Below are 25877 nucleotides of genomic sequence, written 5' to 3'. Positions count from 1 at the left end.
TTATATGTGATTCAAGCTAGTTCTCAATCAACAATTTCTTAAACCCAACTTAAATTCTTATTTGAAGGGTAGAAGGCAAGGTTCCTTTATATAAAAGTAGAGGACAACTTGAGAATTGACAATTTCACATAATGTTTTCCTTCAAGCACAAATAAATTAGCTTTTTGCAATTCATATTTTGACATGGATCAAAGTAAAGCTTTCAATTCCATTTGATCTCAAGTCTCCGAAAAGAAGTTGAGGAGGTGAATCTATCATTGTGTAGGCTCAAAGGGCAATAACCTTTACAGGTGATGCTAAATAAACAAAATCAATAGGAAGTCACTCATGGATTTCTATAAGAAAGGAAGTAGTGTTGGTGCTAGTTGAGAAATCCCTTGAGTAAAAGAAGTTAAACTTTTAAATATTGAGACGCCTTTTAGAATAATGGTTGAAATTTCATTAAATAAACTTCACAGTTAAGCGTGCTCATCCCGAAAAAACTCTGAGATGAATAACCTCTTGAGAAGTTACACCAACAGGATAAAACCATGAGGCTCTTAGGCCAAAATGGACAATATCTTAATAGTTAATAGTTTGAGCTATTACATTAGTTCCAAGCAATACTCAAATGAGGAGGTGAATCTCAAGCTATTAAGGATTAAAAAAACTTTGACAAGGTGGAGTACGAAGCTCTAACTAAGAAAGTTGTAGATTCTAAGTTGATTATATATGTATCAAAGTCGCATGAGAGAGAATCCATAACGATTAACCTTGAAGGTAGATTCTAAAAATTGTTTGTTGAGTTAGAGTATTCAAAGAAGATGATGGGTAACCTTGAAATCAATATCGAGGTAACACTACAGGAAACTTACCTTTTTTGCGACGAAATCGTAAAATAAGAAAAATCCATCATAAAATCCGATTTGCAGCGGATTTCTTTCCACTGCAAAAAGCAAAGTTGCAGAATTACTTGCGACAGAAAAAATTCGTCGCAAATATTTGCAGAGGATTTGCAACGGAAATTCAAAAATAAAAATAAAAATTCAAACCTAACCAGTTCTTTTTTTTAAACCCGGCCGGCTCTACATGACGTGCCCAGGATTCAAACCCGCTCCTCTTGCAAACCAACCCCTTCTCCACTTTGTTGCCGAGGCAAAACACAACAAAAAAGTATTTTTTTAAAATTTATATTATAATGTAGCTTGCAGAGGATTTGCGACTACAAATTCCACCGCAAATCCATCGTAAAAAATTCGTCAAAAATTTACATTGCAACTCCATCGCCATTTTCTACACACAAAAAAAAACCATAAATTCTGCAGCAAATCCGTGACTTTCTTGTGGTGTAAAGAAGGCAAAGTGGATACACAAATTGAAAATATGGCGATTGTTGAGGAGAGAATTGTCAAACTTGAAGTCTAACAAAATTAATTAGAAGGATTCCCAGCTGAAGTGTCATGTTATTAGTCACCCTGTCGAGATGCTCAAGAATTTCTCTCCTGACATTTGTTAGGAGGTTGATGAGCTTAAAATAGAAGTCATTTTTATGACGTGCTTTTGAGAAGCTTCTATGACGATTCAATTTATGACAAGAATTGATTTTGTCATTTGCTAACTGATCTAAAATGATTCTCCCATGCAAAGTTATACTTGGTACATTATTCCATTTTAGATTGGGAGGAGAGTCATTTTCTTAAAATGATGAAATCAAGTGTTTTGCTGGTTTGAGTTGTTCTTCTTGATCTTGTTGTTCTAATATCATTATTTTTATTTTGAAAATCTCAGCATACTTCCTTCACAAAGAATTTATTTAGAAAAAAAATATCTATATAAGCATTGTACCTTTGTTTTTTCTTTTCATTCTACTTGATGCACCATAATTTCTTTCATTACTAAAAAAGAAAGTTTATTTTATTCAATTTTCTAAAATAAACTAGATCTTATTTCTTGTTGTTTATTAATTTTTTTATCTATTTTATCAATATATATATATATCTCACTAATTACTTATCCATCATAATGAAATTGTCAACTTGAATTTGCACCATTATGAAATCTCAATTTTGTTACAAAGTTATATCTTTATTTTGAAGTTGTACTATTCATTATAAAGTCAAATTCTTGACTATTGAGAGAATGAATTTGATTAATTTAAGGAAAATCCTTAGTTTGCATCATTTAAATTTCTCAATCTGATATGAAATGATAATAAATTGTTTTCAAAGATTGGGTTATCAAATCAATGGGTACAATAAAAAATTAGTTAATTAATCATGTTGTTGTGATATGGTGATTAGGGTTTTCATATTTTTTTCTTCTTATATGGCCTCATAGCTTGATGGTATATGTTGTAAGAACTAATTTGAGCTTTCATTATGCTCTTTCTTTCTTTGAATTATAGATGGTAGCTTTCATGATCAACTAATTAAAGAATTTTATAAAATCGGAATGGGTCTTCATTGATCAAGGTGAAGAACATGCATCCTATTCTTGCAAAAATCGATGTAATACCCACTAGCAAAGTCGCTCAGTATGTCTATATAGAGAATCAACCCACAATCAATATAAAATGTATTTATAGATGTACATGATTTTTTTTGGTGAAACCAATTCTTGGGGTGCGCATGCTCAGTAACATGACACAACAATATCATTCCAAGTACTTTCATATTTGAACAATCAAATATATGATCTTAGATACACAAACATACAAAATTTTGAATGAAAACTTGCAAATTCATTTCCATCCAATATTGAAGAACATCAAAATAAATTCAAGTAGGCTAAGTGGTCTAGAAAACAGAATTATTATTGCGTCCTCCCACTTGACGCAGAGATGCGTCCTCCCAGAGCTAAAATCACGATAAAAAATGAGAAATGCCAAGCTATATATATATATATATATATAATTTTTTGACTTATTGTGCGATAAAAATATATCTATTAATATATTTCATTCCCAATTAAAAGGACAATATATAATGTATGATCGATTTTTGTCTTGCAATGTTTCTCCACCAATGCCAACCCTAGAAATAGTGATTTAGGAGGGTTAATTAATAACATTTTCATTTTAGTAAATATTCCAATCACTGTTGAACTATAAGTGATACTGACATTATAATAATGGCTTTTTTATTACAATAATGGCTCTTGTATTGATGAGAATAGTTAGTTAATAGTACAATAACCTGCATAAGCACGCTGTAGTTTGATGATCAAATCATAGAATTTGTACTATCAAGAAATTAACTGGTTAAGAAAATATTGTAAATGAAATATAATTTGAAGTCAAAAAGGAAGATAAACATACCCATCGGCCATCGTATATGACCAACTTTAAAATATAACTTGCAGTATTAAAAGCAGCACATACCCCTAAAAGTATCCATGTAATATTAAAAAGAGTGTCAGTTGAAATAATTTTCAGGCCGATAGGCCCAAAAGTGCAATCATTTACACCATCGTATATCCACCAAAATTCTCAAATAACTCTCTTTATCCTACTCCACTGTAGGTGAAGGCCTCAATCCTTGGCATCCGCAATGCCACCTGGTGTTATCTGGAACACGTGCATTTCTGTGGTTAAGGATCAGCCAAATTACTTGGAAGCGTATGATGAAAGAAAATTCACGAAGAAAATAAAATTATGGAGCGAAATTTATTTAATGGGAATATTTCTCAAAACTATATTCTCAAAGAAAAAAATTATCTCAGAATTTAAATGCATATCGATATAGATAAAGAAAAGCTTAAGGATATAGCTTCAGCCTCTGGGAGATTAGGGGCGTCGAATATCTTGCAAACGCGCTGCTCGCCTTTGCCTTTACGCAGCATAAGCCGGATGGTAGCTGCATGCGCCAGCACGTGACCACCTGCTGGCTTCTTAGGATCCGATATGAACACGCCCCCTCCAGGATCCGCAATCACTGTGAAGGACCAAATAAAGGCATGCAAAGATGTGCAGGCACTTGTAAAAAAGCGATTATCACGCAAGGTAATGGAAAAGGTAAATCTACATTTCTCCAGCCATTTGTATCATTAACTTGCTGGCTACGGTTCCTTTGGTTGCTCATATATATTGGAAAATATATTTTATGCTTGGTTTGAGACGGCTTTTTTATTGATTCTTACAACAGTTTTTCAATTTTTGTATTGAAAAATTACTTTAAGAAGTAGTAAGAAAACCGTCCCAAATGAGGCCTTAAATTTTTTAGAAGCTGAGCTATTAAATCACAATAAAAATATTATAGAATGGTGCACTAGAATGCTGAGTTACATTGGGAGCAAATCAGCATCCAACCAATGTGTCGTGACTCCAAGCGATTTTGATTTAATTTTTGATTTAAGATAAATTTAAATAAAATTGTTATATTTATAATTTATATGGTTACTCACATTAAAAAAATAATAAGATAAAATATTTATTGTCACTAATTTTAAAAGTGAAAATAAATATCATTTTTTAAGAGTCAGTTTATAATGATTATTTTCAATCAAATAATGTATTTTGAAAACTATTTTCGTAAATTTTCTAATGACATGTAAGGAAATGCATAAGCCTAAAAAATTTCTTCGTTTTTTTTTAAATTTATTTTTCTTCAAGCAAACAATGGGGCCATTGGATGAAAAGTTTAATTAATGCTCCTAAATTTCTACTAAAAAACCTTGGTTGGTCATGTAGACTGCCACATTGAATTCCTCGGCGATTTTCGTCAACCGGGAGAGCATTTGCGCCAGCTTTTGCTGCAGACAATTTTAGATTTCTTAGTGCCAACTCATGCTATCGAGAGATTATTGTGTGTAGACACCTGACGGCAGAAAACCGTCCAGTTTTCTCTTTGTTCACAATCAAAGCTCAGTTGCTACAATCAATTGCAGTTACTGTAGCAACTGAACTTTGATTATGCTTTTAATGCCCTTGGTATGAGCAAGATGCATTTGCTAATTTATGTTGATAATGCAAATCTTCATAATTATCACATAAATGTCTCAAATGAAAAAAATACAGGCCAAGAAATGGTCGGGATTGCTGGTTAAATCTTAATGATACCTGTCGCTCAGCAAGCTCCCCACGGCCCGAGAAATCTACGCGAAACAATGCAATCACCGAATCCACAATCTGTGGTCGCATAAAAAGGGATGAGTATGTGGCGCAGGATAACCAAAAAACACGGAGTACTGACCAGAAGCCTGAAGGGCTCTTCAGACATTTTAGCTGCAAGGCCCAGCAGCAGGTTATACTGGTGCTCGTATGTGTACGCTCGTGCATAGATGATCTGTAGTCGTCCATCAGATTTCGTATGATCACACTGAATCACTTATTGAAGCCTTAAATCGTATTATGATAACAAAGCGTAAAATGTATTGATGAAAGGAGGCTTACGTTGTCGAGAACTGCACTCGGATCCATCCCAAACCTCTCTGCAATAGGTACGATCCGGTCCGGTCGGCTGCAAGCGTGTTAAGGAGCTACAGCAATTTGCGATAAGAATATCTAGGAAGATTTGAATAATAATGGATACAATGTGCCCTCAGTGTCAATGTAAGCGACTTTTCCATTACCGCCATGCAAATTGATCGGAAGCTGCAGATTCAACGGAATCAAGACTGTTAGATGTAATATTATGGTACTAATGATTGTGTTCCTTGACTGAGGGAATTGGGAAGGACCTGGGTAGATACACAAAGAGTATGGGCCAGCTGAGTTTTTCCTGATCTGTGATTTTAGGCGATTCGCTGTTACATAAAAGCTAGGGAAGCTTTCTTAATTTTTAATCATGGATCGTTTCTAACCTGAATTCTCCAAATGCTTCCGTGATGGCAAGCGTCTCGATCCCTCCTTCAAAGCAACACGGACGGGGAAAAAAACATATAAGATAGATACCAATTTTTTATAAATTAATTATTCGTTCATGTCAAGACCAGCCTAATGGATCCAATTTTCATCACAAAAGAAAAGCAAAATGGATTACCCCCAAGAAGCTCGTCAAGGGCTTGGCTGCCGGTCGTGATTTTAATCACAGCCTTCCTCTGCATAGGAGATAATGTAGACATTCTTTAAGCAATCAGATACGTTGAAACAGGATGAAGGCATAAAAAATGGTGGATTCACGGTCAGATTCCTTACTCTGAGCATAAGATCACTTCCAGTCATGTAGCCAGTGTTCTGAAAATAATTTCGAAGAGAGATCGAAATACGGAAAATATGAACAAATATTTGTTACCGGAAGGCCTTTAAAAGCAGTTGAAAAGTGTGGAAGGATAGGGATCGGAGTTCTCACCACTACTTTTTCTGCAGCTTCACAGATTTTATCGACCTTTGCTTCGGACAAACCTTTAATCCCCGTCAGGTTCTGTAGAGAATCCGCCAAAGAAAATAAAAGAAGTTGGATCAAACGAAGGACCTGTTGGATATAAAAATGAAAAGGAAAGCGTCTAGACCTTCTTCGTGTGCATCATTAAGCCATTGCAAGTGTAGATCCCGGCGTCCTGAAGCTTTTTTATGTCTCCGGCATTGATTCCTAGCGATATCACTGGTCGATTGCATTTAGCGGTTGAAAAAATTCAGTGGACTGACGTTGTAGAAAGAGGACAACGAAGTTAACGGAAGCAATTCCCTAATCAAAGTAACTAAAACGAATTCGTAAAATCCGATCAGCAATTAGCAATCGAAGCGTAATGCAATCCTGTGGATCTCCTACCGGTTTAGCAAAAACGAAGGAAAAAAAAATGCAGAATCGAGTCTCTGAAGTATCTGATCAATCTCTCGTTGTTAAGAGAGTTGACGAGGAATATTTGGATGGAAATCTGTGTTAACGCTATAAAACTGGCGACAATGTGGTTTCAGATCGATAATTCCCTCGAACTTAATGACGTTGTTGGACCAATTCACCAGAAAAAATCGGGAAAAACTAGGAAAAATACCAAATGTGTATGAAAATAAGCAAGTCTCGAAGGAATTTCACATTTATCAATGGCTTCGAAGCAGTCTTCTTCCTCCTCTGTTTCATCTCTTTCGAGGAGCTGGAGCTGGCCGTGATCTTCGAACCTGGCCGCCATTAGACGGAGAGACGAATTTGTAATCGTTCCAGAGAAATCAGAAGGAAGCAGAGGAGGAGATGAGAAAGCAGTGAGGAATGAGTGCTCGGCTCACTTCACATCGATCATTTTTCCCTTTTGCAGCAGCAAGGACTCGTTGAAGATGATCGCGCGCCAACTCGAGACGAGTGAGGAAAGGGTTTCGAAATTCTGATCTGGCCACACGCGGGAAATTTATATAGAATCGGATTCGGCGGACGCAGGTCATGTGGTTGGTTGGGAGCACGGTAGAGAGTAAACGGGTCTGAGTAGAGCTCGAGTCATTCTTTATTTGAGCTTGGACTTGATTAATTAATTGAGTTCAGCTTTACCTCAAGCTTTATTTTATGAATTCGACGTTTAGCATGAAAGAGAAAATGATTATGATTGAAGTAAATATTACAAATAAAATGGTAAGAAGAATGAAATAGTAGAAGAAAAATAATAAATAAAAACTTAATGTAATAAAATAAGCTTTAATTTTTAAATAATTTTTAACAAAATTGCATTTAAAATTATAAAATGTTAATATTTTCTAAATGCATTTTATATTATTATTTTTAAATGAGTCAGCTCATAAGTTAATAAGTCAAGTTAGTGCTAAATCAAGCTTGGCTCGTTAGCTCATCGAGCTTGGCTCATAAGTCATTTATCGAGTAGAGTTCGAGCCAACTCGGCTTGACTCATTTACACCCTTAGTTGGGAGATTTGTCTACCAATTAATAGGTTATAGATTCAAAGGTTGTATATTTGATGTGCATGTTAATTTGTCTTTGTCTTTGATATATCATCAAAAAAATATCTTGACCAGGCACGAATGTCGGGGCAAAATAAAGTTGGAAACTTGAAAAATTAAATATGGGACCATCTGAACTCCGATTTTAGCAAACTTATAGTTGAACTGAATGTCTCAGAAATATGAACCCAACGACACCAAATTCGACTCAATCGGAGCCCAAATGAGTCCAAATCAAAGACTTGAAGCACATTTGGGAGGTTCAAACCATAATTTGAATTACCAAACAATTTCTAAACAAAATCTGATATCATTAAGACATTCAAATACTCAATAAATTGTCCAAGATCAAGGGATTCAACATCAGTCGTACATCCAAACCACTCCCAATTTATTCTTGATCTTCCTTCTATTTATGGGCTATACCAGGGGGGTTAGACCAAGCAAGAAAGCAAGATGAGAGATCGGATATTGCTCTTGCCACCTAGCTCCTCCTAGACCATAGCCCGAGCTTCCTCCAAACAACCATCTAACACCGAAGTTCTACCGAACCACCAACTGATGCACACATTTTTGTTGGACCACCACTGACGCCCAGACTTCTCATGTACCATAGACCGACACCCAGACATTTATCGAACCACCAAATTTCGTCAGAATTACACACAACCACCAACTAATGCCGAACTTCCACGTAGCTTCTAATTATTGATAGACTTCCACTAGACAATAATCTTTTTTGACCTCCTTCGCCCGCCGAATATGATCCTTCGAATCACTGTCACCTGACTACAATCTTTCTGACTTTCATCGTCTGCCGACTATATTCCTTATGACCTCCATTGCTAGACAAAAATCTTTACGACATCTGTCGCCCGCGGACTACGGTCCTTCCAATTGCCCTCTATCTGACTACAATCATTTCGACCTTCATTACCCGCCGATTACGATCCTTCTGATCTCCGTCGTCAGACAACAGTCTTTACGATCTCCGTCATCCGCCGACTACAGTTCTTCCGACCTCCGTCACCTAACAACGATCTTTCTGACCTCCGTCGCCCGCCGACTACGAACCTTTCGACCATCGTTACCCGGATAGGATCTTTCTGACCTCCGTCGCCAGCCAACTATGGTCCTGCCGACCAAATGAACATATCAATTATGATTCTTCCAATTTCCACCATGTAATGCACTATATATGATGCTTATTTGTTATATCAAGCCAAGGCTTTGCCCCAATGAAGGGCCTCATTTATAATCAATTGCAAATGCTAGTTGATTCATTCAATTGGGTCATACCCCGTGGTTTTCCCATTTTAAGGTTTTCCACGTAAATATATCTGGTGTCTCTTATAAATGATGCACCATCTCTCTTATCTGATTGTGTGTTGAATCTTCGTGCAAAACTAAGACGATAAATTTTTATTTCTCTACTGCCGCGAATATTTCATGACGCAAGAGTCTTAATTGAATCAAAAGTATAAAAAAATAAATTTGACAAGTAGTGTTAAGAGGAGTTAATAAATGATCGAATTTTTAAATGGAGCACGTTTAAAACCAAATTAAGTAAAAAAAGCTTAATTATTAAAAATTTAAAAAAGATAAAATTTGCCAAATTATTTGGCACAGTCTAAATGCTTCAAATGATTTGGCGAGTTCAAAGTATATCAAATCATTTGGCGTATTGTCGTAGAGAGAGAAAAAGTGAGAGGGAGATGAGAGCATGGTGCCACAAGAGAGGGTTGAGAGAGAGAGAGAGGAGTGATCAAGGCAAAGAGAGAGGTAATTAATATAAATTAAAAGTTATAAATTTAATTTAATTACATTATAACTTTAATAACTTATAAAGTATATATAACATATTTAAACTAAATTAATTTATAAATTAAATTAGAAATTCAAATAAACGTAATTAAATTCAGTTAAATTAAAACATAACATAATTAAATTAAATTAAGTTATAAATTTAAATAAAGTTATTAAATGTAATTTAAAATATAAATTAAATTAATTAAATTAAATTAAATTAAATTTAAACCATAACATAATTAAATTTAGTTAAGTTATAAAAAATAAAGTTATTAAATTTAATTAAGTTATAAAATATTATGTAATTAAATTAATAGAAAATTATTAAAATTATAACATAATAAAATTAAATGACAATATATCTATGTGTGTTGAGATCTATTATCTTGACTTCCCTTTTTTTTCTTCTCTCTTTTTTTTTTTCTTCCCGAATATATAGGATTTGAAAAGTTGTAGTGGATATGTATGAATAGTGTAGTTATTACACCAGTCTTTGATACAATTCGATCGTGTGTGTTTAGTGAAGTGGAGATTAATGTGAGAGGGGTGCGAGTAGGATGAACTCGCTGATCTAGTCGGTGTTGGTAGAAAGCCAGTTTGAGATTGCCTTGTCGAGGTGAGAGGGGGCTAGTAATGTTTGAATGTAGTCAGGAGATTCAGTCAGCATAGAGCAAGGAGCTGGTTTGAGGTTACCCCTTTGAAATGAGGAGAGCGAGTTACATCTTGATGTGGTATTGATGCCGATCTGATTGTGAGATGCCTTGCAGGAGTAATATGTATCGTTTAGCTTAATTATGGATGTATCTCCATTGGAGATTTAACTTTGGCCGTAATGAATAAAGACTTGTATGGTTGAGAGATGAACTTTTAAGAACACCCTCATCAGAGAGGACAACTGCTTGAAAGTTGTGGCTGAAGCTGGTCAGTCGTGCTCTAGTGCTAAGCTTCTTCTCAGCTCCTAAGCTATTCCCTAGAATATATAGTTCCGAAAGAGAAGTGATTTCTCCTTCCGCTCAATCCGAATGTAAAAGGCTGCAAGATACATGCTAATGAGTACCTACATAAAAAATCATGAGTGTATAATCTAATTATAAAATTAACTTCTATTATAAAAATTTTTAAATAATAAAAAATAATAATCAAATTAAATTATAATTACAGCATAAAAAACAAATCATGAAAGCTCTCCCAACCAAAAAGTGTTAGGTTTAAAAGTTCAATAAATAAATAAATGAATAAACAAATCAACTAAAGAGCTGTTCAAACACATCCTTCAAAAAACAACGAAAAAGTGGCTGCCGAAGATTCCTGCAATTCGCCGGCGAGTATAATTCCTATTTTTCTTTCATCTTTTCTGAAGTTTGCTCTTCCAGATTACCTACTACCGGTTCAAACACTGGACGATAAATATGGCCGAATTTTTAAAAGGAGAATGTCTAAAATCTAATTATATAAAATAAATATGATAATTAAAAAATTTAAAAAAGAATAAATTTGTCAAATTATTTGGCACAGTCTAAATAAGTCAAATAATTTAACGAGTTTAGAATATGTCAAATCATTTGGCGTATTCGAAAGGACGGCACTAGAGAGAGATGACAGGAAGAGATAGCTGATTGGGCAAGAGAGGGGAGGAGCAAGAGCGCGTGGTGGGAGAAAGCATGATTATAATTAAATTATTTTTCATCTTTTTTAATATTTTAATTTAACTATAATTGTTTAAATATTTAAGTATAATATAATACTAGTAATATTTTTAAAAATTTTATCAAAAATTAATTGTAAAAATTTTCTTATAAGAAATGTTTCATTATTGCAAATCAAATACATACAAGAACTCCCATTGGCCATTTTGGTTGAGAGCTTAGGCTTCCAACTAAGAGTGTCCAAGATTGAGTCCATGTAATGCGTTGTTGTGTGTGAGTTTGCCTTAATGGCCTAAATGTCCAAAAATAAAAATTATAATATATAATATTAATTATAATTTAATAAATTGTTACTTTTTTATTAAATACTTTATAAAAATAATTATTCTGAATAAAAAATAATTTTGAATTTAATTTTTTTAAATTTAAAAAATTTAGACTATTAACTTTTCTCTCTCTTGACAAACAAGACAAAATGATTTGGCACTTTTACTTAATTAGGTTTTTAAACATTATCCTTTTTTAAAAATTCGGCCCGTTTTTTTCCCAAAAAAAAAATCTTCGGCCGGGATAAACATCCTAACCGGTTAAAAACCCGCCCTGGTGCCATGGATGTTCGAGATCGACCTTTGATTTTAGAAGAAACTGGACCCATGCTAAGTGTTTAATGTTTATATACCCTTCAACAGGCTCAACGCTACAAACATTCAACTTTCGTCTATTCCTCATTACGCAGAAATTTCATGCAAAAGGGGTCTTATTGTTCAGACTGGAGGCTTAATCCCTCTACTCCAACGCGCCGTCAGTATCTGTGCTCTATGTGATGCGGTGTTCGAGAAAGAACTGTCGGACGATGGCAAGCGATTACAGACCCCGAATAGCCCCTGAAAATTGCCAATTACAGAATCCCCGAAACAAAATCAACCGCCGGCGGATGGCGGAGAGGACAGTATACAAAGACGACTGGTTTGGCGCCTAGCCATCCACCATCTCTCAAGCAGCATTGCAGCCATCACAGGTGGGAATATATTGAGATTTTTTTTAAAAATATTTATCATTTCGTTGTGTTAATTCATTTTATCGATCTATCTATCATGTTTGGCTGAGAATATTCTATAGACAGATTTCAGTTTTTACGGTGGCGGTGAGAAAACTGAAAATGTTGTGCGCAGTTACATACGCGCTGTTAATTCAAAGCGAAACTTTTTCCTTTTTCTTTTTGGGGTGTGATGAAAACAATGATCAGAGTTAAATTTCAGAGGTAAGGATAAAGGAAGAAAGGTTATGATGGGTGTCGAGGCCGGCGAGCGTCGTTCGCGAGGAGGAAAGACTGGCGAAGAGCAGCAAGAACATAGTAGCAGAGTCCCTCAAGAAGGCTTTTCCGGCAGAAAACATGATGGAATATGCAAGTTCTGATTGCTCTGCTTTTGTGGGGATAATCTCTTTCGTTTTTTCTCTATATATTTTGAAAAAAAAGAGGGGTCAGATCATTAAATTTGATTCAAAAGGGCTTAAGAATTCTTATGTCATTTTTTATTATAAGTAAAAATTATGAGATTTTAATTTGCAAGTAAATATACTAAAAAGAATAAATTTATTATAAATATATAACAAAATAATTAAATATTTAGATAATTATCTCAATAAATAAATTATATATCATAGAAAAATTAACACAGATTTTTGGGGAATCACATATATACCACTATAAATTTGTATATTTACAAAATTAGCATTAGCTTTGATCTATTAAATCTGAATATTTACGCATGCCATCTCTATGAATTTAATAAAAGTGAAAAATACAAGTAGTGATATTTAGTAGACAATTAAAAAAATAGTGGTAGAAAATGTTAGTTTTGCAAATAACTAAAATTTAAGTGCACGTATATAATTGCCCATTGTTGAGTCCTGGAGTATTCCCAGCGATAGAGATATATAAAGTTTAGCTTCTTAGCTTTGTACGAAGATCCAACACAAAGAAATAAGAGATATGGTTGCAGTATTCATAAGATACAGAAATATTTTTAAACATAAAATTTTGAGAAGGGAAAAAAATCACAGGGTATGACCCAGTTTGAATGAATATGCTAGTATTGATGGTTGATCACAAATAATACATATCCTCGGAGAAGAGTGATGGCTCAATATAACAAACATATATTGTATAAAGCGCATCACATGACAACAATTCTGAAGAGAATATTGGCATATTTATTTTGTCAGTATGACCGTAGTCAGCGGACGACGGTGTTCAGAATGATCGAAGTCGGTAGGAGACGGTGGTCGGAAGAATTGTAGTCGACAGACAAATGTGGTCAGAAAGATTGTATAGTCGGAGAGCGAGAGTGGTCAGAATGATCGTAGTCGGCGGGCGACAATATTTGGAAGGAGATCCGACCCGTAGCATCTGGAAGAGTTCTGACTATAGTCAGATAATGGGATAAAGTTCGACAACAATCGATTGTCTAGAATAATGGAGAGTGCAAAAGAGCTCCCAAATTTTCTCTCCTCCTACTTCCCCCTTCATGTGAGGAATGAGGGAATATTAATAGTTTTTTTGGAGTGACATGACTGGTAAATATGAAAAATATTAAGGGCATATTGGGAGTGCTCCATCAGACGACTCATAGTGATCCCATAAATCATGGAGTGTTTATCAATCATTAAGTACCTTAATGTGTTAGAATTTGGTTATATTGGGCTTGTTGGCTTCGTCTCATCGAGCCACTCGATTTGATTGTAAACATGTCATATTTGAATTAGGGGTGTCAATATTTGACATGACATGAAAACCTGACTCAAATTTGACACGACCTGATTTCAAAACGGGTCAGGTTCGGGTTCCCGGATTCGATCCTTTTGAAAAATGGGTCGGGTTCTGATTGACCTGATGGGTTGCCGGATCAACCCGAAACCCCATTTAAATTAAGCTACATGCAGCTGACCGAGCTACCACCACCTGCCCCGGCTGCCCGTACACATTCCCGCATCTTGCCCACGCAACTGCTCGCACGCCCGCCGAAGCTATCCGCGCCTGTCAGCTGCCACCTGCGCTCCTGAGGCTTCCCTCGCTGCTTCCCGCTCGTTCCCGCTGATGCTCGCGCGGCCACGCCTACCCGCTCACATGCATCCATGCCCGTGTCCGCTAGCGGCCCGCTGTCTGCCGACCCGCTGCTGCTAGATGCAGAACCATGTATGTTCGAGTAAACCCGACACAACCCGATGAGTTGGGTTTGGGTGCGAGTTTTCCGACCCGTTTACGTACTCGGGTTGGGTTAGGGCCGACCCGTTTAAACACGGATTAGTTTTGGGTTCGACTCGAACCCGACCCGAAATCTGGTTTTGACACCCCTAATTATAATATCACTTGGTTATTCAATTAATGCGTTGAAGCATCCAATAGTGCTTTAGTCTTTTGATTTGAGCTAATTTGGGCTTGGATTAGACTCAATTTGATGTTATTGTGTTCATCTTCTTAAGATGCTCAATTTGACTATAAAATTACTAAATTCGGAGTTTGGATGATCCCAAATTCAATTTTGAAGTTTCTATGATTCATATTTGCATTGAGATTCATACCTGATCAAGGTGATTTTTTGTTACCGTATCACCCATAATTTTAGGCTATTTTGATAGAAATTATATACATAAAAAGGACAGCAACTTCTTATAATAAAGCAAACTGAAACAATATTTTATTGCAGAAATAAAATTCTAAAGATTAAAATTTTCAAAAAAAAAAAAAAAGTGCAAGTGGCAAAAAGATGAGCGTTAGGGCATGCAAGTAATTAAAAAAATTAAAGATGTGAACTGTAACAAATAAACTGCAGCATAGTTTTCATTTTATGTCATTTTATATGTCATGACATTTGCCTTTTCCGTAAAATAATAAAACATATTTTGCCACCGGCCTTAAAATAATGGAGTTCTTATAAGATAAATATAAAATAATTTTGAAGAGAAATATGCAAGTTGTGTTCGATTGTCCTTCAAAATTCTTCCATATGCCTCAAAAACCTAATTTCTAAATAAAGTTCTCAAATTCTTAATCATGTGGCGGAATTTGAAGAAGTTTTGATGTAGTTTCTTAATTTTTAATTGATTATTCATATATTGAAATCTTCTAAACATAGAAACTATTTTTTTTTTTAGACTTAGGGTTCGTTTGGGACGGCTTTTTTATTGCGTCTGGAAAAAAGAGTTTTAATATAAAAACTAAATTTTTTGTACCAAAACTTTGTTTTAAAAAGCAATAAAAAAACCATCCCAAAAGACAGCTTTCTTACTGCTTCTTAAATCAGTTTTTTAGAGCAATAATTTAACTTTTGTACTAATTTTTTTTAAGAAGCAGTAAAAAAACAATCCCAAATGAAACCTTAGTAAGGCTCAAATTTTTTTTAATTTAAATTTGGTCTTTTAAAAGTATTTTTGTTATATACTATTAAATTTTTTTAAATTTATTAAATTATCTTTCATTGAAAAATAAATCCATAAATTCTTATCAATCAATGAGAACAAAAAAATATGAATTTAAAATTTTATTGCAAATTTCAATATTGGAAAAAGGTTGCACGATTTTAATTTTATAAAAAAATAAAAATGTTTCAAATTACCATTAATATTTGGCTATACTTATGCAAATAAGCCTATTCATATATAAATTTTGCTGCTTTTTGCGGTTCTAATTGTTGTTAATGGTAAATGTTGCCTATTGGAAAATTAGTGGCAGTAGAGAGATAGAGAATTTAATGTCATAGTTTTATACGAAGATCTAGCATATAGAAAGATAAGAGAGAGGGGGTGATCATTAATAAGAGACATCAGAATTTTTACATGAAAATATATGAAAAGTAGAAAAAATCACGGTGCATAGTCTAATTTGAATGAATCCACTAGTGTTTGTTATTGATTACAAATGATGCCCTTCTTGAAGGGAAGGCGTTGCTCAATGTAACTAATATACATTATATAAATCACTTTACATGGTTGTGGCTGGAAAAACCCAATATTATTAGTTCTTCTCAAGAGAGTGTTGTCCTGTTCGTTTGGTTGATAAGGTCTTAATCGGGTGATGATGGTTAGAAGGATCATAGTCGACAGACGACAGAAGTTGGAAGGATCGTAGTCGGGGCGACGGTGGTTGGAGGGACCGAAGTTAGTAGGCGATATTGGTTTGAAGGATCGTAGTTGAGTGGCTGTGCTCGGAAGGGTCGTAGTTTGACGACGGTGGTCAGAGGGACCGTAGTCGGCCAGCGACGAAGTTTGGAAGGATCGTAGTAGGGCGACTGTGGTTCGAAAGGGTTGTAGTTGAAGGCCCGAAAAGGGAAGTCAGATGGAGATCCAACGATAGTGGTCAGATAAAGGTTTAATAGTAGCGACCTGGAGGTGCAAATTTGTTGGCGGTGGTGTCGGGGCGAAGTTTGAGGATTATTTAAGCCTCAGAGCTCTTCCCTTATTCTTCCTCATCCTCTCATATGAAGAATGAATGTTTATTTATAATTTTTTAGGAGTGATATAATTAGTAAACATAGAAAACATCCAAGGTAAAATTGGAGTGTTCATCGGATAATTGATATTAATTACCTTGATCATGGACCATTCTTTAAACATTTATATGTCTTATGATGTCAGAATTCACTAATATTGGGCTTGTTGGATTCTTCTCGCCGACTCGATTCAACTATAAGCATGTCATATTTGGATATCATTTGGTCATCCAATTAATGCTTTGAAGCTTTCAAATAGACGTTAGTATTTTGATTTGCGTTCCTTTGGATTAGAATGAATTTTGTATCATTGAGTCCGTCTTCATGAAACGTTCAATTTGACTATAAGCTTGCTGAAATTGGAATTTCGTTAGTCCCAAATTTAATTTTGAAAGTCTCTTATTCATATTTTTATTAAGATAATTTTTAGTGACGTATGAGTACCAATTTTAAAACCGTTGTTAGCCAATATTATCTTTATCCCTTCTTTCTAGTATTGCAAGGCTGAATATTATTCGGTATTCAACTATAATTATATATTTATATAGGAATGAAATGGGCATTTATTCTATGTATGTCATAAAATTAGATACTATAACGTGTGCGCATAACAACCCCGTAATTTGGGTGAAAAAAATTAACCATTACAAAAATCATCCAATTTTTTATTTATAAATTCTAAAGTTGTTTTGATTGCTAAGGCCTCTCACTACATTGGCTGAAGAAATTTGAGCCTGAATATCATGATGAAATTCAAGATAAGCCCACTACTTCGAAATTTACATTAAGATTATATAGATACTCATCATAATTAGATAAAATCATAAACAAAATCTCTTAGTTGATAGTCAAAATTCCTCCCTAACATATTAAGACGAGCTGCTTAAAACTAATAAAGTTATTGCTTAGCCGATTCATAGTACCGGCCATTAGTTCTAGGTAGGTTATATACCTCAAATGTTTGTTCTTGTTGCGTCCTAGAATATTCGCGGCGGTAGAGAAATATATATAGTTTAACGTCTTAGCTTCGTACGAAGATCCAATACCCATACATATAAAAAATGAGGGTGTAACATTCATAAGATACACCAAGATTTTTATGTGAAAACCCCTGAAAAGAAGAAAAACCACGGCCCTAACCCAATTTGAATGAATCCACTATTATTTGCAGTCGAGTACAAATGAGGCCCTTCATTAGGGGAAGGCCTTAACTTGATGTAGTAAATATACATCATATAGAATGCGTTACATAATAGGACTTAAAAATAATCATAATTTATACATATGTTTGGTCGGTAGAATCATAGTCGGCGGGTGGCGGAGGTCGGAAAGACCGTAGTCTGGTGAAGGTGGTCGAAGGGACATAGTCGGCAGGCGATAGTGGTTAGGAAAGACCCTTATATGGTGACGAAGGTCAGAAGGACCGTAGTCGACATGTGAAATTAGTAAGAAAGACTGTTGTCTGGTGAAGGAGATTGAAAGGACCGTAGTCAGCTGATGACGAAGGTCGGAAGTTCGACATCAGGTAGAAGTCCTACAAAAGTTCAGTGATGAGCTGAATTAGGGCTGTAAACAAACTGAGCAGAGCCGAGTATGTGAGTGTTCATGTTTGAGTTCGTTTATTATTACATTGTTCAAGTTCGATTCATGTTTGATTCGAACTTTATTGTTTGTGTTCATGTTTGGTTCGTTTAATTTATCAGTGTTCATATTTATTTCATGCTTGGTTCATGTTCAGTTCGTTTAGTGTTTATCGAGCTTTAAACAAACAAATCTTAACGAGCTATGTTCGTGAACATATTTAACTAACAATCTATTGAACAAACAAACCTTAAATTTGTTCATGAACATCTTAAACAAACAATCTAGCAAATATGAATAAATGTAAAATGCCACTTGTTCATGAACAAATCCCACTACAGGAAAATCACCCAAAACCGGCGGTTTGGGTGAAAAAACTGGGGTGAAAAAACCGGCGGTTTTGGAAGCTACCGGTGGCTTTGCTGCGGGTGCTGAACCGCTGGAAAAAATGGCGTAGGAAACTATTTTCCGGCGGTTTTTACCGACGGCTTAATTAGCCGACGGCGTTCCGGCAGCTTATACCGCCGGTTATTCTGTTGCTTTGTACCAACAGTGTTCTGGCCGATCTACCGCCGGTCAAGATACAAACGGCGTACCGGCAGTACTTCAACGACGGCTTACCGGCGGTTTCGGTGACCGGCGTGAGGTTAATTAATCGCCGGGAAGCATCGGTAAACCGTCGGTAAAACACCGGCGGTCCAGACCGACGGTAGTCATTTGCGGTCTAGACCACCGGGCTTTCAACGGACGCCCGCCGGCGGCCGTCGGGTAACCGTCAGCATATTACCGGCGGTTTAACAAAGTTACCGGTGGCTGTTGAAAAGCCGTCCGGTATCATCGTTTCCGGCAGCCAAACCACCGGTTAGCCGCCGGAAACCTGTAGCACCTGCAAAAAAAATTGGCAGCCTCCCCTCTATATGAGGTAGGTTTACCCTAGATTCTAAAACCTGCACATAAAACAAGCCGCCGTTAAACCGCCGGGCATATTGATGTCTGGCGGTTTTGTCGGCGGTTACGTGACCGTCGCTATTACCAGCGGCTTAACGTAACAAAACCACTGGTTAGTCTGCCGGTAAAAGCCGGTGGTGATACCGCCGTTAAAAGCCGGCGGTGATAAATGATGATTTTTCACGTTTTGAGTATTTCTGGAAGATTTTCACCAGGTAGTTTGAATTATACGGAGTTTTTTTCGAATAGAAAATTATTTGGATGTTGGAAAATATTGCTTCAGTACAATGAAAGTCTTAAAATGATGGTTTACACTTTTTGTGGTAATTTGGTAATTTTCTGAAACTGTGATTCGATCTGTTGAAATTTCTGTGGACTGCGGTTATGCAGCTGACGATTTTTCTAATATAATACGATTTTTCTGAATTTGATGATTTGAAGTGTTTGAATGATATCAGAAGGGAGTTATAGGGGGCCAAAATCCTTTGAGATTCTGTCTGTGTCAGGGAATCTGAAAAAAATAAAGTCTGATCTAAAAATTATGTATATCTGATATGTTATGGTGCTGTAAGCACAAAGGGAGTTATAAGGGGTCATAATCCTTTGAGTTTTGTCTGTGTCAGGGAAGGGAAGCATAAGGGGCCAGAATCCTTTGAGATTCTGTCTGTGTCAGGGAAGGGAGGCATAAGGGGCAAGAATCCTCTAAGATTCTGTATGGGTCAGGGAAATTTGTGATGAAATGTGATTTGAATGTTTTCTGAAATTTGTTCTGAACTTTGATTGAATTCTGATTTGAATAATTCTGTGACATAAATTTGATTCAGTTCTTCTGTCTCTGTTACTTCATTTGTTCTGAACGAATATAGGTATTATGTTTGATTTTTATTCTGTATGAATCTTTGACCTCTGGCTAATATTCTGATTTTTGTACGATTATTTGAATTCTATACGACAAATATTTTTAACGCCTTCATGCGTATTTTGATATGAGAGTTTTTGAAGATTTTGATTGGCTAGTGTAGTCTTGCTGAGCTGTTAGCTCATCCTTGTTATTTGCGTGATTTTCAGGTTCTGCGAAAGAGAATGAGGTGTTAGACTAGCCGTTCTGTATCTGATCTGAGATTATGTATTTTTATACTTTTGATTTTTGTACGGTCATGACTATTCCGTTCTTCTGTTCTGTTCTTTTGGTTTATAGCCATGGACTATAATGTATATGATTATTTTGAGGATTGAGAAGAAGAAAATGTTGGATGAATTTTTGTATATTGGAAGTTTAATAGTAGCTCCGTGTTTTCTGTATGTCTGATTATTGGAAGAAAGTCTGAAACCAAATTCTAAAGCTCGATCCTGGATTCATCCGTTGCGACTCTACGCGATGGGATTCGTTCCGGTCGGGTTGGGTCGTGATATATCATTCATAAGATACACCAAGATTTTTACATGAAAAACCCTGAAAAGAAGAAAAACCATGGGCCTGGCCCAGTTTGAATGAATCCACTATTATTTGCAGTCGAGTATGAATGAGGCCCTTCCTTTGGGGAAGGTCTTAACTTGATGTAACAAATATATATTATATAGAGTGTGTTACATAATATGACTTAAAATAATCATAATAGATACATATGTTTGTTTGGTAGAACCATAATCGACGGGCAGCGGAGGTCGGAAAGACCGCAGTCTGGTGACGGTGATCGGAGAGACCTAGTCGGTGGGCGATAGTGTTTAGAAAAGACCGTTGTCTGACAACAAATGTCGGAAGGACCGTAGTAGACATGCAACAATAGTCAGAAAGACTATTGTCTGGTGAAGGAGATCGAAAGGATCGTAGTCGGCTGGCGACGGAGGTCGGAAGTTCGATATTGGGTAGAAGTCTGACAAAAGTCCGACGACGAGCAGAAGTCTAACGACAGGTAGAAGTCTGGCGTTGGGTATAAATCCGATGATGGGAAGAAATATTGCTGATGTTGGCGGTCAAGCGGAAGTCTGGTGTTAGTCGGCGGTTAGACAGAAATCTGGCGATGAGCGGAAGTCGGGCAGAACTTTGACGTTAGTCGATGATCAGGCAAAAATCCGTCGACGGGCGAAAATCGGGTAGAACTCCGACAACAGTAGATTGCTGTGCATAACTTCGACATCAGTTGGTGTTCGGGCAGAACTCTGGCGTCGGTAGGCTACGGGGTGGAAGGCTGGAAGTGGCCGAGGAAGAGTCTAGTGGTAAGATAGCTCTCTTCTTTTTCTTCCTTTTCTTCTTACTTCCCTCCCTTTCGGGTTCTATTTATAATTTTATGAGAGTAACATGTCCATTAAATAAGAGTAAAATCAAATGTAAATTGGGAGTGGTTTGAATGAACGGCCGATGTGAATTTCCTCGATCATGGATCATTTATTTAACATTTGAGTGACTTAATAATGTCAGAATTCAACAATTTTGGGCTTGTTGGATTCGTCTCGTCAAGCCGCTCGATTCTATTATAAGCATGTTGTGGTTGGAAATTGTTTGGTAATCCAAATTGTGAATTAAACCATCCAAATGCACTTCAGGTCTTTGATTTGGACTCATTTGAGCTCGGATTGAGTCGAATTAAGTGTCGTTGGGTCTGTATTTCTGAGATGTTCAGTTCGATTATAAGTTTACTGAAATCGGAGTTCAGATTGTTTCTGATTTAATTTTTGAAATTTTCAACTTGATTTTATCTCAAGATTCGTGCCCGATCGAGCATAATTTTTTTATTATATATCAATTCGGTTCTCGTATTACTTCTTCGATTCCAACGAAACTATGCGAGTCTTTGTTGCAGTTGAAGGCTCTTCTACCACCATCAAAGTTTTCGAGAGAATTCTTCGCAATCTTCACAACAGTGTTTTTCTCCTGGCTCGTAGGTCCCTGTGAGGTAATTCAAATTTGCATTTGATTGATAGGTATCTTAAAATTTATTGTTAAGATCTTGAATCGCATTTATATTTTAGTTTACTCATCATTCTCATTCATAAATTCCATTCCAAGAAAAAAAAATTAAGAACTTGCGATTTGCAATGAACTTCGATATAACTACTCAGAAGAGGCGCTGTTGCTACTGTGCTAACAGCAGCACCGAAGTAATTAAGGATGATTCAGCCAACACTAACAGTTTCTGCAACAAAATAACGTGAATTAATCTGGCCACTGGGAACTAATTGAGATATTTTGTAATGTTGCTAAATTAGGTCAGGGAGTCGGATTTCCAAGGGAAGAGGGAGAAGAATGTGGTCTACATTCCTAAATGCAGGTGCCATCAAATTTCTTAGAACGCGATTTCATATTCCAACTCGCTATCGGCTAAGATCACTATTTGCTTTTCATTTCTCTTTCATATTTATATTTTGTAAATCCGAATGAGGGTTTCTTCTATGTAAAGAAAATCTGAGTTGCTTCCCCCTAAAACCTCTTCAAAACCTGATTTTTTTTTAAGTTCAAGAAGGGGAAAAATCTGACCATGTGGTTAAATGGGAATTGGTGCTGCTTTGATACGAGCATAAAAATATGAGATTCATCAAAATTTTGAAATAGTTAAGAAGTATGTATAATATTTTAGATGGATTTTTAACTCAAACAATAAAAAGAAGAAACCCTTATTTTATGTTCTCTCACTTGGATATTCTACTCTATTAGGTTTTTGGATGCCACAAATTGTGTAGGAATGTGCACTAATCTCTGCAAGTTGCCTTCTCAAAAGTTCATCAACACCTCACTTGGGATGCCCACCAACATGGTTCCTAGTAAGTTCTCATTTTTATTAATGAAAAATGAAATTGTTTGAATCCAAAAATCAGAACATTTGCATGTGTAGCACTTCAGTCTGTCTGATTTCAACAACATAGCATTTTTCTTTTACTTTATGCAGTTTACCTACCAAATATTTTTACTATGAAACCTCACCCAATGAAATCCAATCAATCAAAACAACCAAGGCCTTAAAGCTGACAAGCTATATAACTTATTGAAATATGTTGCAATTTTTCAGTAAAGAAGTGAAGCACATTCAGTATCATAAGAAAAATATGCTAAATATCCAATGACATTCGCATAACCACCTGCCATTGTTTTAAGCAATTAATATGAAATGGCGGTGGAAATAAAATGTTCCCAAATTAGCACAATGCACTTTCTGTAATTTTTCTAGATTATGATATCGTTTGGGACGGCTTTCTTTTTGCTTCTTAAAGTAGTTTTTTAGTAGAAAATTAAAATTTTTGTACTAAAAAACTACTTTAAGAAGCAGAAAAAAAGCCGTCCCAAACAAAGCCTATGTAAGAAAGACTCTAAATATTAACGTGCATTACAGATGGAACTTGAGGTGAAGTTCTAGTTGGTAGGAGTTAAAAGACCAAAACTTCAGATTACATTATGTGTTCTGCAAAACCCAAAAAATAATGTTTGCAAATTTAAATATTACTATGAATTCTTTATTTTTAACCTTTGTATGTATCGAAGCAAGCCATGTAGCTAATTATTTATTGCTTGCACTTATTAATAGATCAGAGACTCTGAAGGTCAATGGTTATGAACGGAGTTATGTGGGGGTTTAGAGTTCCTTGATTAATTCAGTCAAATGAATGTCCCCATGGCTACCCATCATTTCACAATGATTGCTTAGATATGAGGTTAACTTTCACTCGTAACAAGCAATTCCAGCTTATGGAGTAATATAATGCCAAATATTTTACCCAAGAAATTTTTTTTAACAACAAAACAAGTATGCATTCAATACAAAAAATAGAATTAAGACAAGGACAGATCTGCTGGAAAGAGGAGATCAAATTGATATTATTCGTGGTGCAAATTGCCTCAAATGAAATTTCGGGCACTTTTTCGCTCTTATGATATGCATTTTGCAGTCTATTTGGTTTTCGCAATGGTTAAAATCATGCGAAAGTATTTATGTATCTTCTGTTATTGAACTCCAAAAAGTTGATGAAAGTTGATAGAGAAAATGCAGTTTCTATGCTTTTCTAAAACCGGACTATGGATCGTTCCTGAATTTTAAGTGTCTTCATTAATGGCATCAATTGTGGGTTTATAGGCTTAGGTACACCTTTACATGGCAAGCATTGGAATGCACACTTTCATGAACAATTTTAGAATGGCGAGTTGCGCCCCTTCATGACAACCATTTGAATAAGCTATTACATGAACTGATGTCCTTAATTTTTTTCCTTCTCCTTTACCCTTTCAACCAAACAAAATAAATAAAAAAATAATAAATAGATATTTACATTACTACATAGCTATGCTATACTGCTTGTCTACATTAAATACTCAAAAACTTGGAAAGAGAACAATTATATAGACCAAACTATTGGAAGAACATGCTGGCTGATAGATTCATTGGCAAGGCATGCGGTTTTATTACAACTGCAGGCCAAATTTTTGCTGAATTTTTTGATTAGTGACTTCGACCAGAAAACATTTCTCTTACCGTTAATGTAAACTGAAATTTTGATGTTTTACATGCTTTATTAAGGACTAGAGTGGAATACATTGCTTACTATCTGTTTAAATGCTTCAAAATCAGATTTTGAAGACAAAAGCTGTGAGATTATCTTTGGGCAGCATCCACTTGCAGATGATCCAGCACTAAAGCATCCCTGCAACGGGACATCATGTAATGATTACAACATTAGATTAGTACTTCAAAATTTGAAATAAGTAGTGGCAACAAAACTTAGGCTTCATTTGGGACGACTTTTTTATTGCTTCTTAAAACATAGTTTTAGCACAAAAATTTCATTTTTTACTAAAGTTCTGTTTTAAAAAGCAATAACAAAGTCAGGCTTCATTTGGGACGGCTTTCTTACCGCAATAAAAAAGTCGTCCCAAACGAAGCCTTAGTCTAGGAGGATTTCACATCATTTTAGTAAGCCTTTCTTTATGTTTCTTTGTTTCATATTCATCCTAATATTTTTGCAGGCATAGCAAAGCAAAAACATAGAGTGGGCTATTCCAGCTGATGCCTTCTTTCTGGGTGACGATATTTGCCACAAATTTTATAACTTCTCTTACAGAGTTCAAAATATATTTTCAAACATGTAATCCATACTAATTTTGTTTAAGTGGACTTATACAAGAAAAAACAGTACAGGGAAGCAGCTTATAAAACAAGGATTCCACTAAATGTTAGAAATTCTTTCTCCAAAAACAAAAAGGTGCCTCCCCTTTCTTCTTTCCCTGCTTATACTTCTATGTATTTCCTTCTATTACAATATTAGGTCCCACATACTAAAAGTTATAGCATACTTAAGTAACTGAAAAAGGACAAAAGCTAGAGAATAAGAGTAATAGAGAAACTAAAGATAATGAGCATAACATAAGGTAGATAGTGGCGGTTGAAGATTCCTTCTTCCTTATGATGCACCGCATCATTAAGTGTCCAAGTTCCAAATGGAGAATAAGGTTTCGTTTGGGACGGCTTTCTTACTACTTTTTAAAGCCGGCTTTTCTAGTTAAAAAATTTAAAATTTTGTACTAGAAAGCTTCTTTAAGAAGCACGAAGAAAGCCATCCCAAACGAAGCCTAAGACTTCGTTTGGGATGGTTTTCTTATTACTTCTTAAAGTAAAGTTTTAC

The 25877-nt window shown here is 35.6% G+C and overlaps 2 protein-coding genes across 2 annotated transcripts; one reads left to right on the top strand and one right to left on the bottom strand.

Annotated features, from left to right (window-relative positions):
- Positions 1-3312: 3312 nt before the first annotated feature.
- On the bottom strand, positions 3313-7317 carry LOC110103247 (meiotic recombination protein DMC1 homolog). Its single transcript, XM_020831878.2, has 14 exons — positions 6951-7317; positions 6427-6518; positions 6267-6338; positions 6113-6151; positions 5958-6015; positions 5779-5824; positions 5656-5701; positions 5508-5569; positions 5369-5435; positions 5169-5261; positions 5036-5104; positions 4650-4728; positions 3745-3911; positions 3313-3553 (listed from the first exon to the last, which is right to left on the bottom strand). Exons 1-14 carry the CDS (start codon positions 7042-7044, stop codon positions 3509-3511), a joined length of 1029 nt encoding a protein of 342 aa, XP_020687537.1. The 5' UTR covers positions 7045-7317; the 3' UTR covers positions 3313-3508.
- A 4789-nt stretch (positions 7318-12106) lies between these two features.
- LOC110103217 (beta-carotene isomerase D27, chloroplastic) lies at positions 12107-25449 on the top strand. Its single transcript, XM_028698669.1, has 7 exons — positions 12107-12219; positions 18877-18994; positions 22016-22165; positions 22479-22540; positions 22924-23030; positions 24827-24916; positions 25222-25449. Exons 1-7 carry the CDS (start codon positions 12107-12109, stop codon positions 25260-25262), a joined length of 681 nt encoding a protein of 226 aa, XP_028554502.1. The 3' UTR covers positions 25263-25449.
- Positions 25450-25877: the final 428 nt, after the last annotated feature.

This window comes from Dendrobium catenatum, unplaced genomic scaffold, assembly GCF_001605985.2.
Source record: "Dendrobium catenatum unplaced genomic scaffold, ASM160598v2 fragScaff_scaffold_1117, whole genome shotgun sequence".
NCBI lineage: Eukaryota > Viridiplantae > Streptophyta > Magnoliopsida > Asparagales > Orchidaceae > Dendrobium > Dendrobium catenatum.
Note: the sequence above shows the minus strand (reverse complement) of the source record. Positions and strands in the feature narration are given on the sequence as shown.

Bases quoted from the DNA above. Each gene is read 5' to 3' on its own strand.
- LOC110103247 (XM_020831878.2), bottom strand. From the start codon at position 7,044: ATGGCGGCCAGGTTCGAAGATCACGGCCAGCTCCAGCTCCTCGAAAGA. The intron at 5,570-5,655 runs GTCCTTCCCAAT...TTGAATCTGCAG, and splicing joins CTCTTTGTGTATCTACCCAG to CTTCCGATCAATTTGCATGG. The intron at 5,262-5,368 runs GTAAGCCTCCTT...GGACGACTACAG, and splicing joins CGAGTGCAGTTCTCGACAAC to ATCATCTATGCACGAGCGTA.
- LOC110103217 (XM_028698669.1), top strand. From the start codon at position 12,107: ATGGCAAGCGATTACAGACCCCGAATAGCCCCTGAAAATTGCCAATTA. The intron at 18,995-22,015 runs GTAAACCGTCGG...ATTATATATCAA, and splicing joins TTAATCGCCGGGAAGCATCG to TTCGGTTCTCGTATTACTTC. The intron at 22,541-22,923 runs GTGCCATCAAAT...CTACTCTATTAG, and splicing joins GTCTACATTCCTAAATGCAG to GTTTTTGGATGCCACAAATT.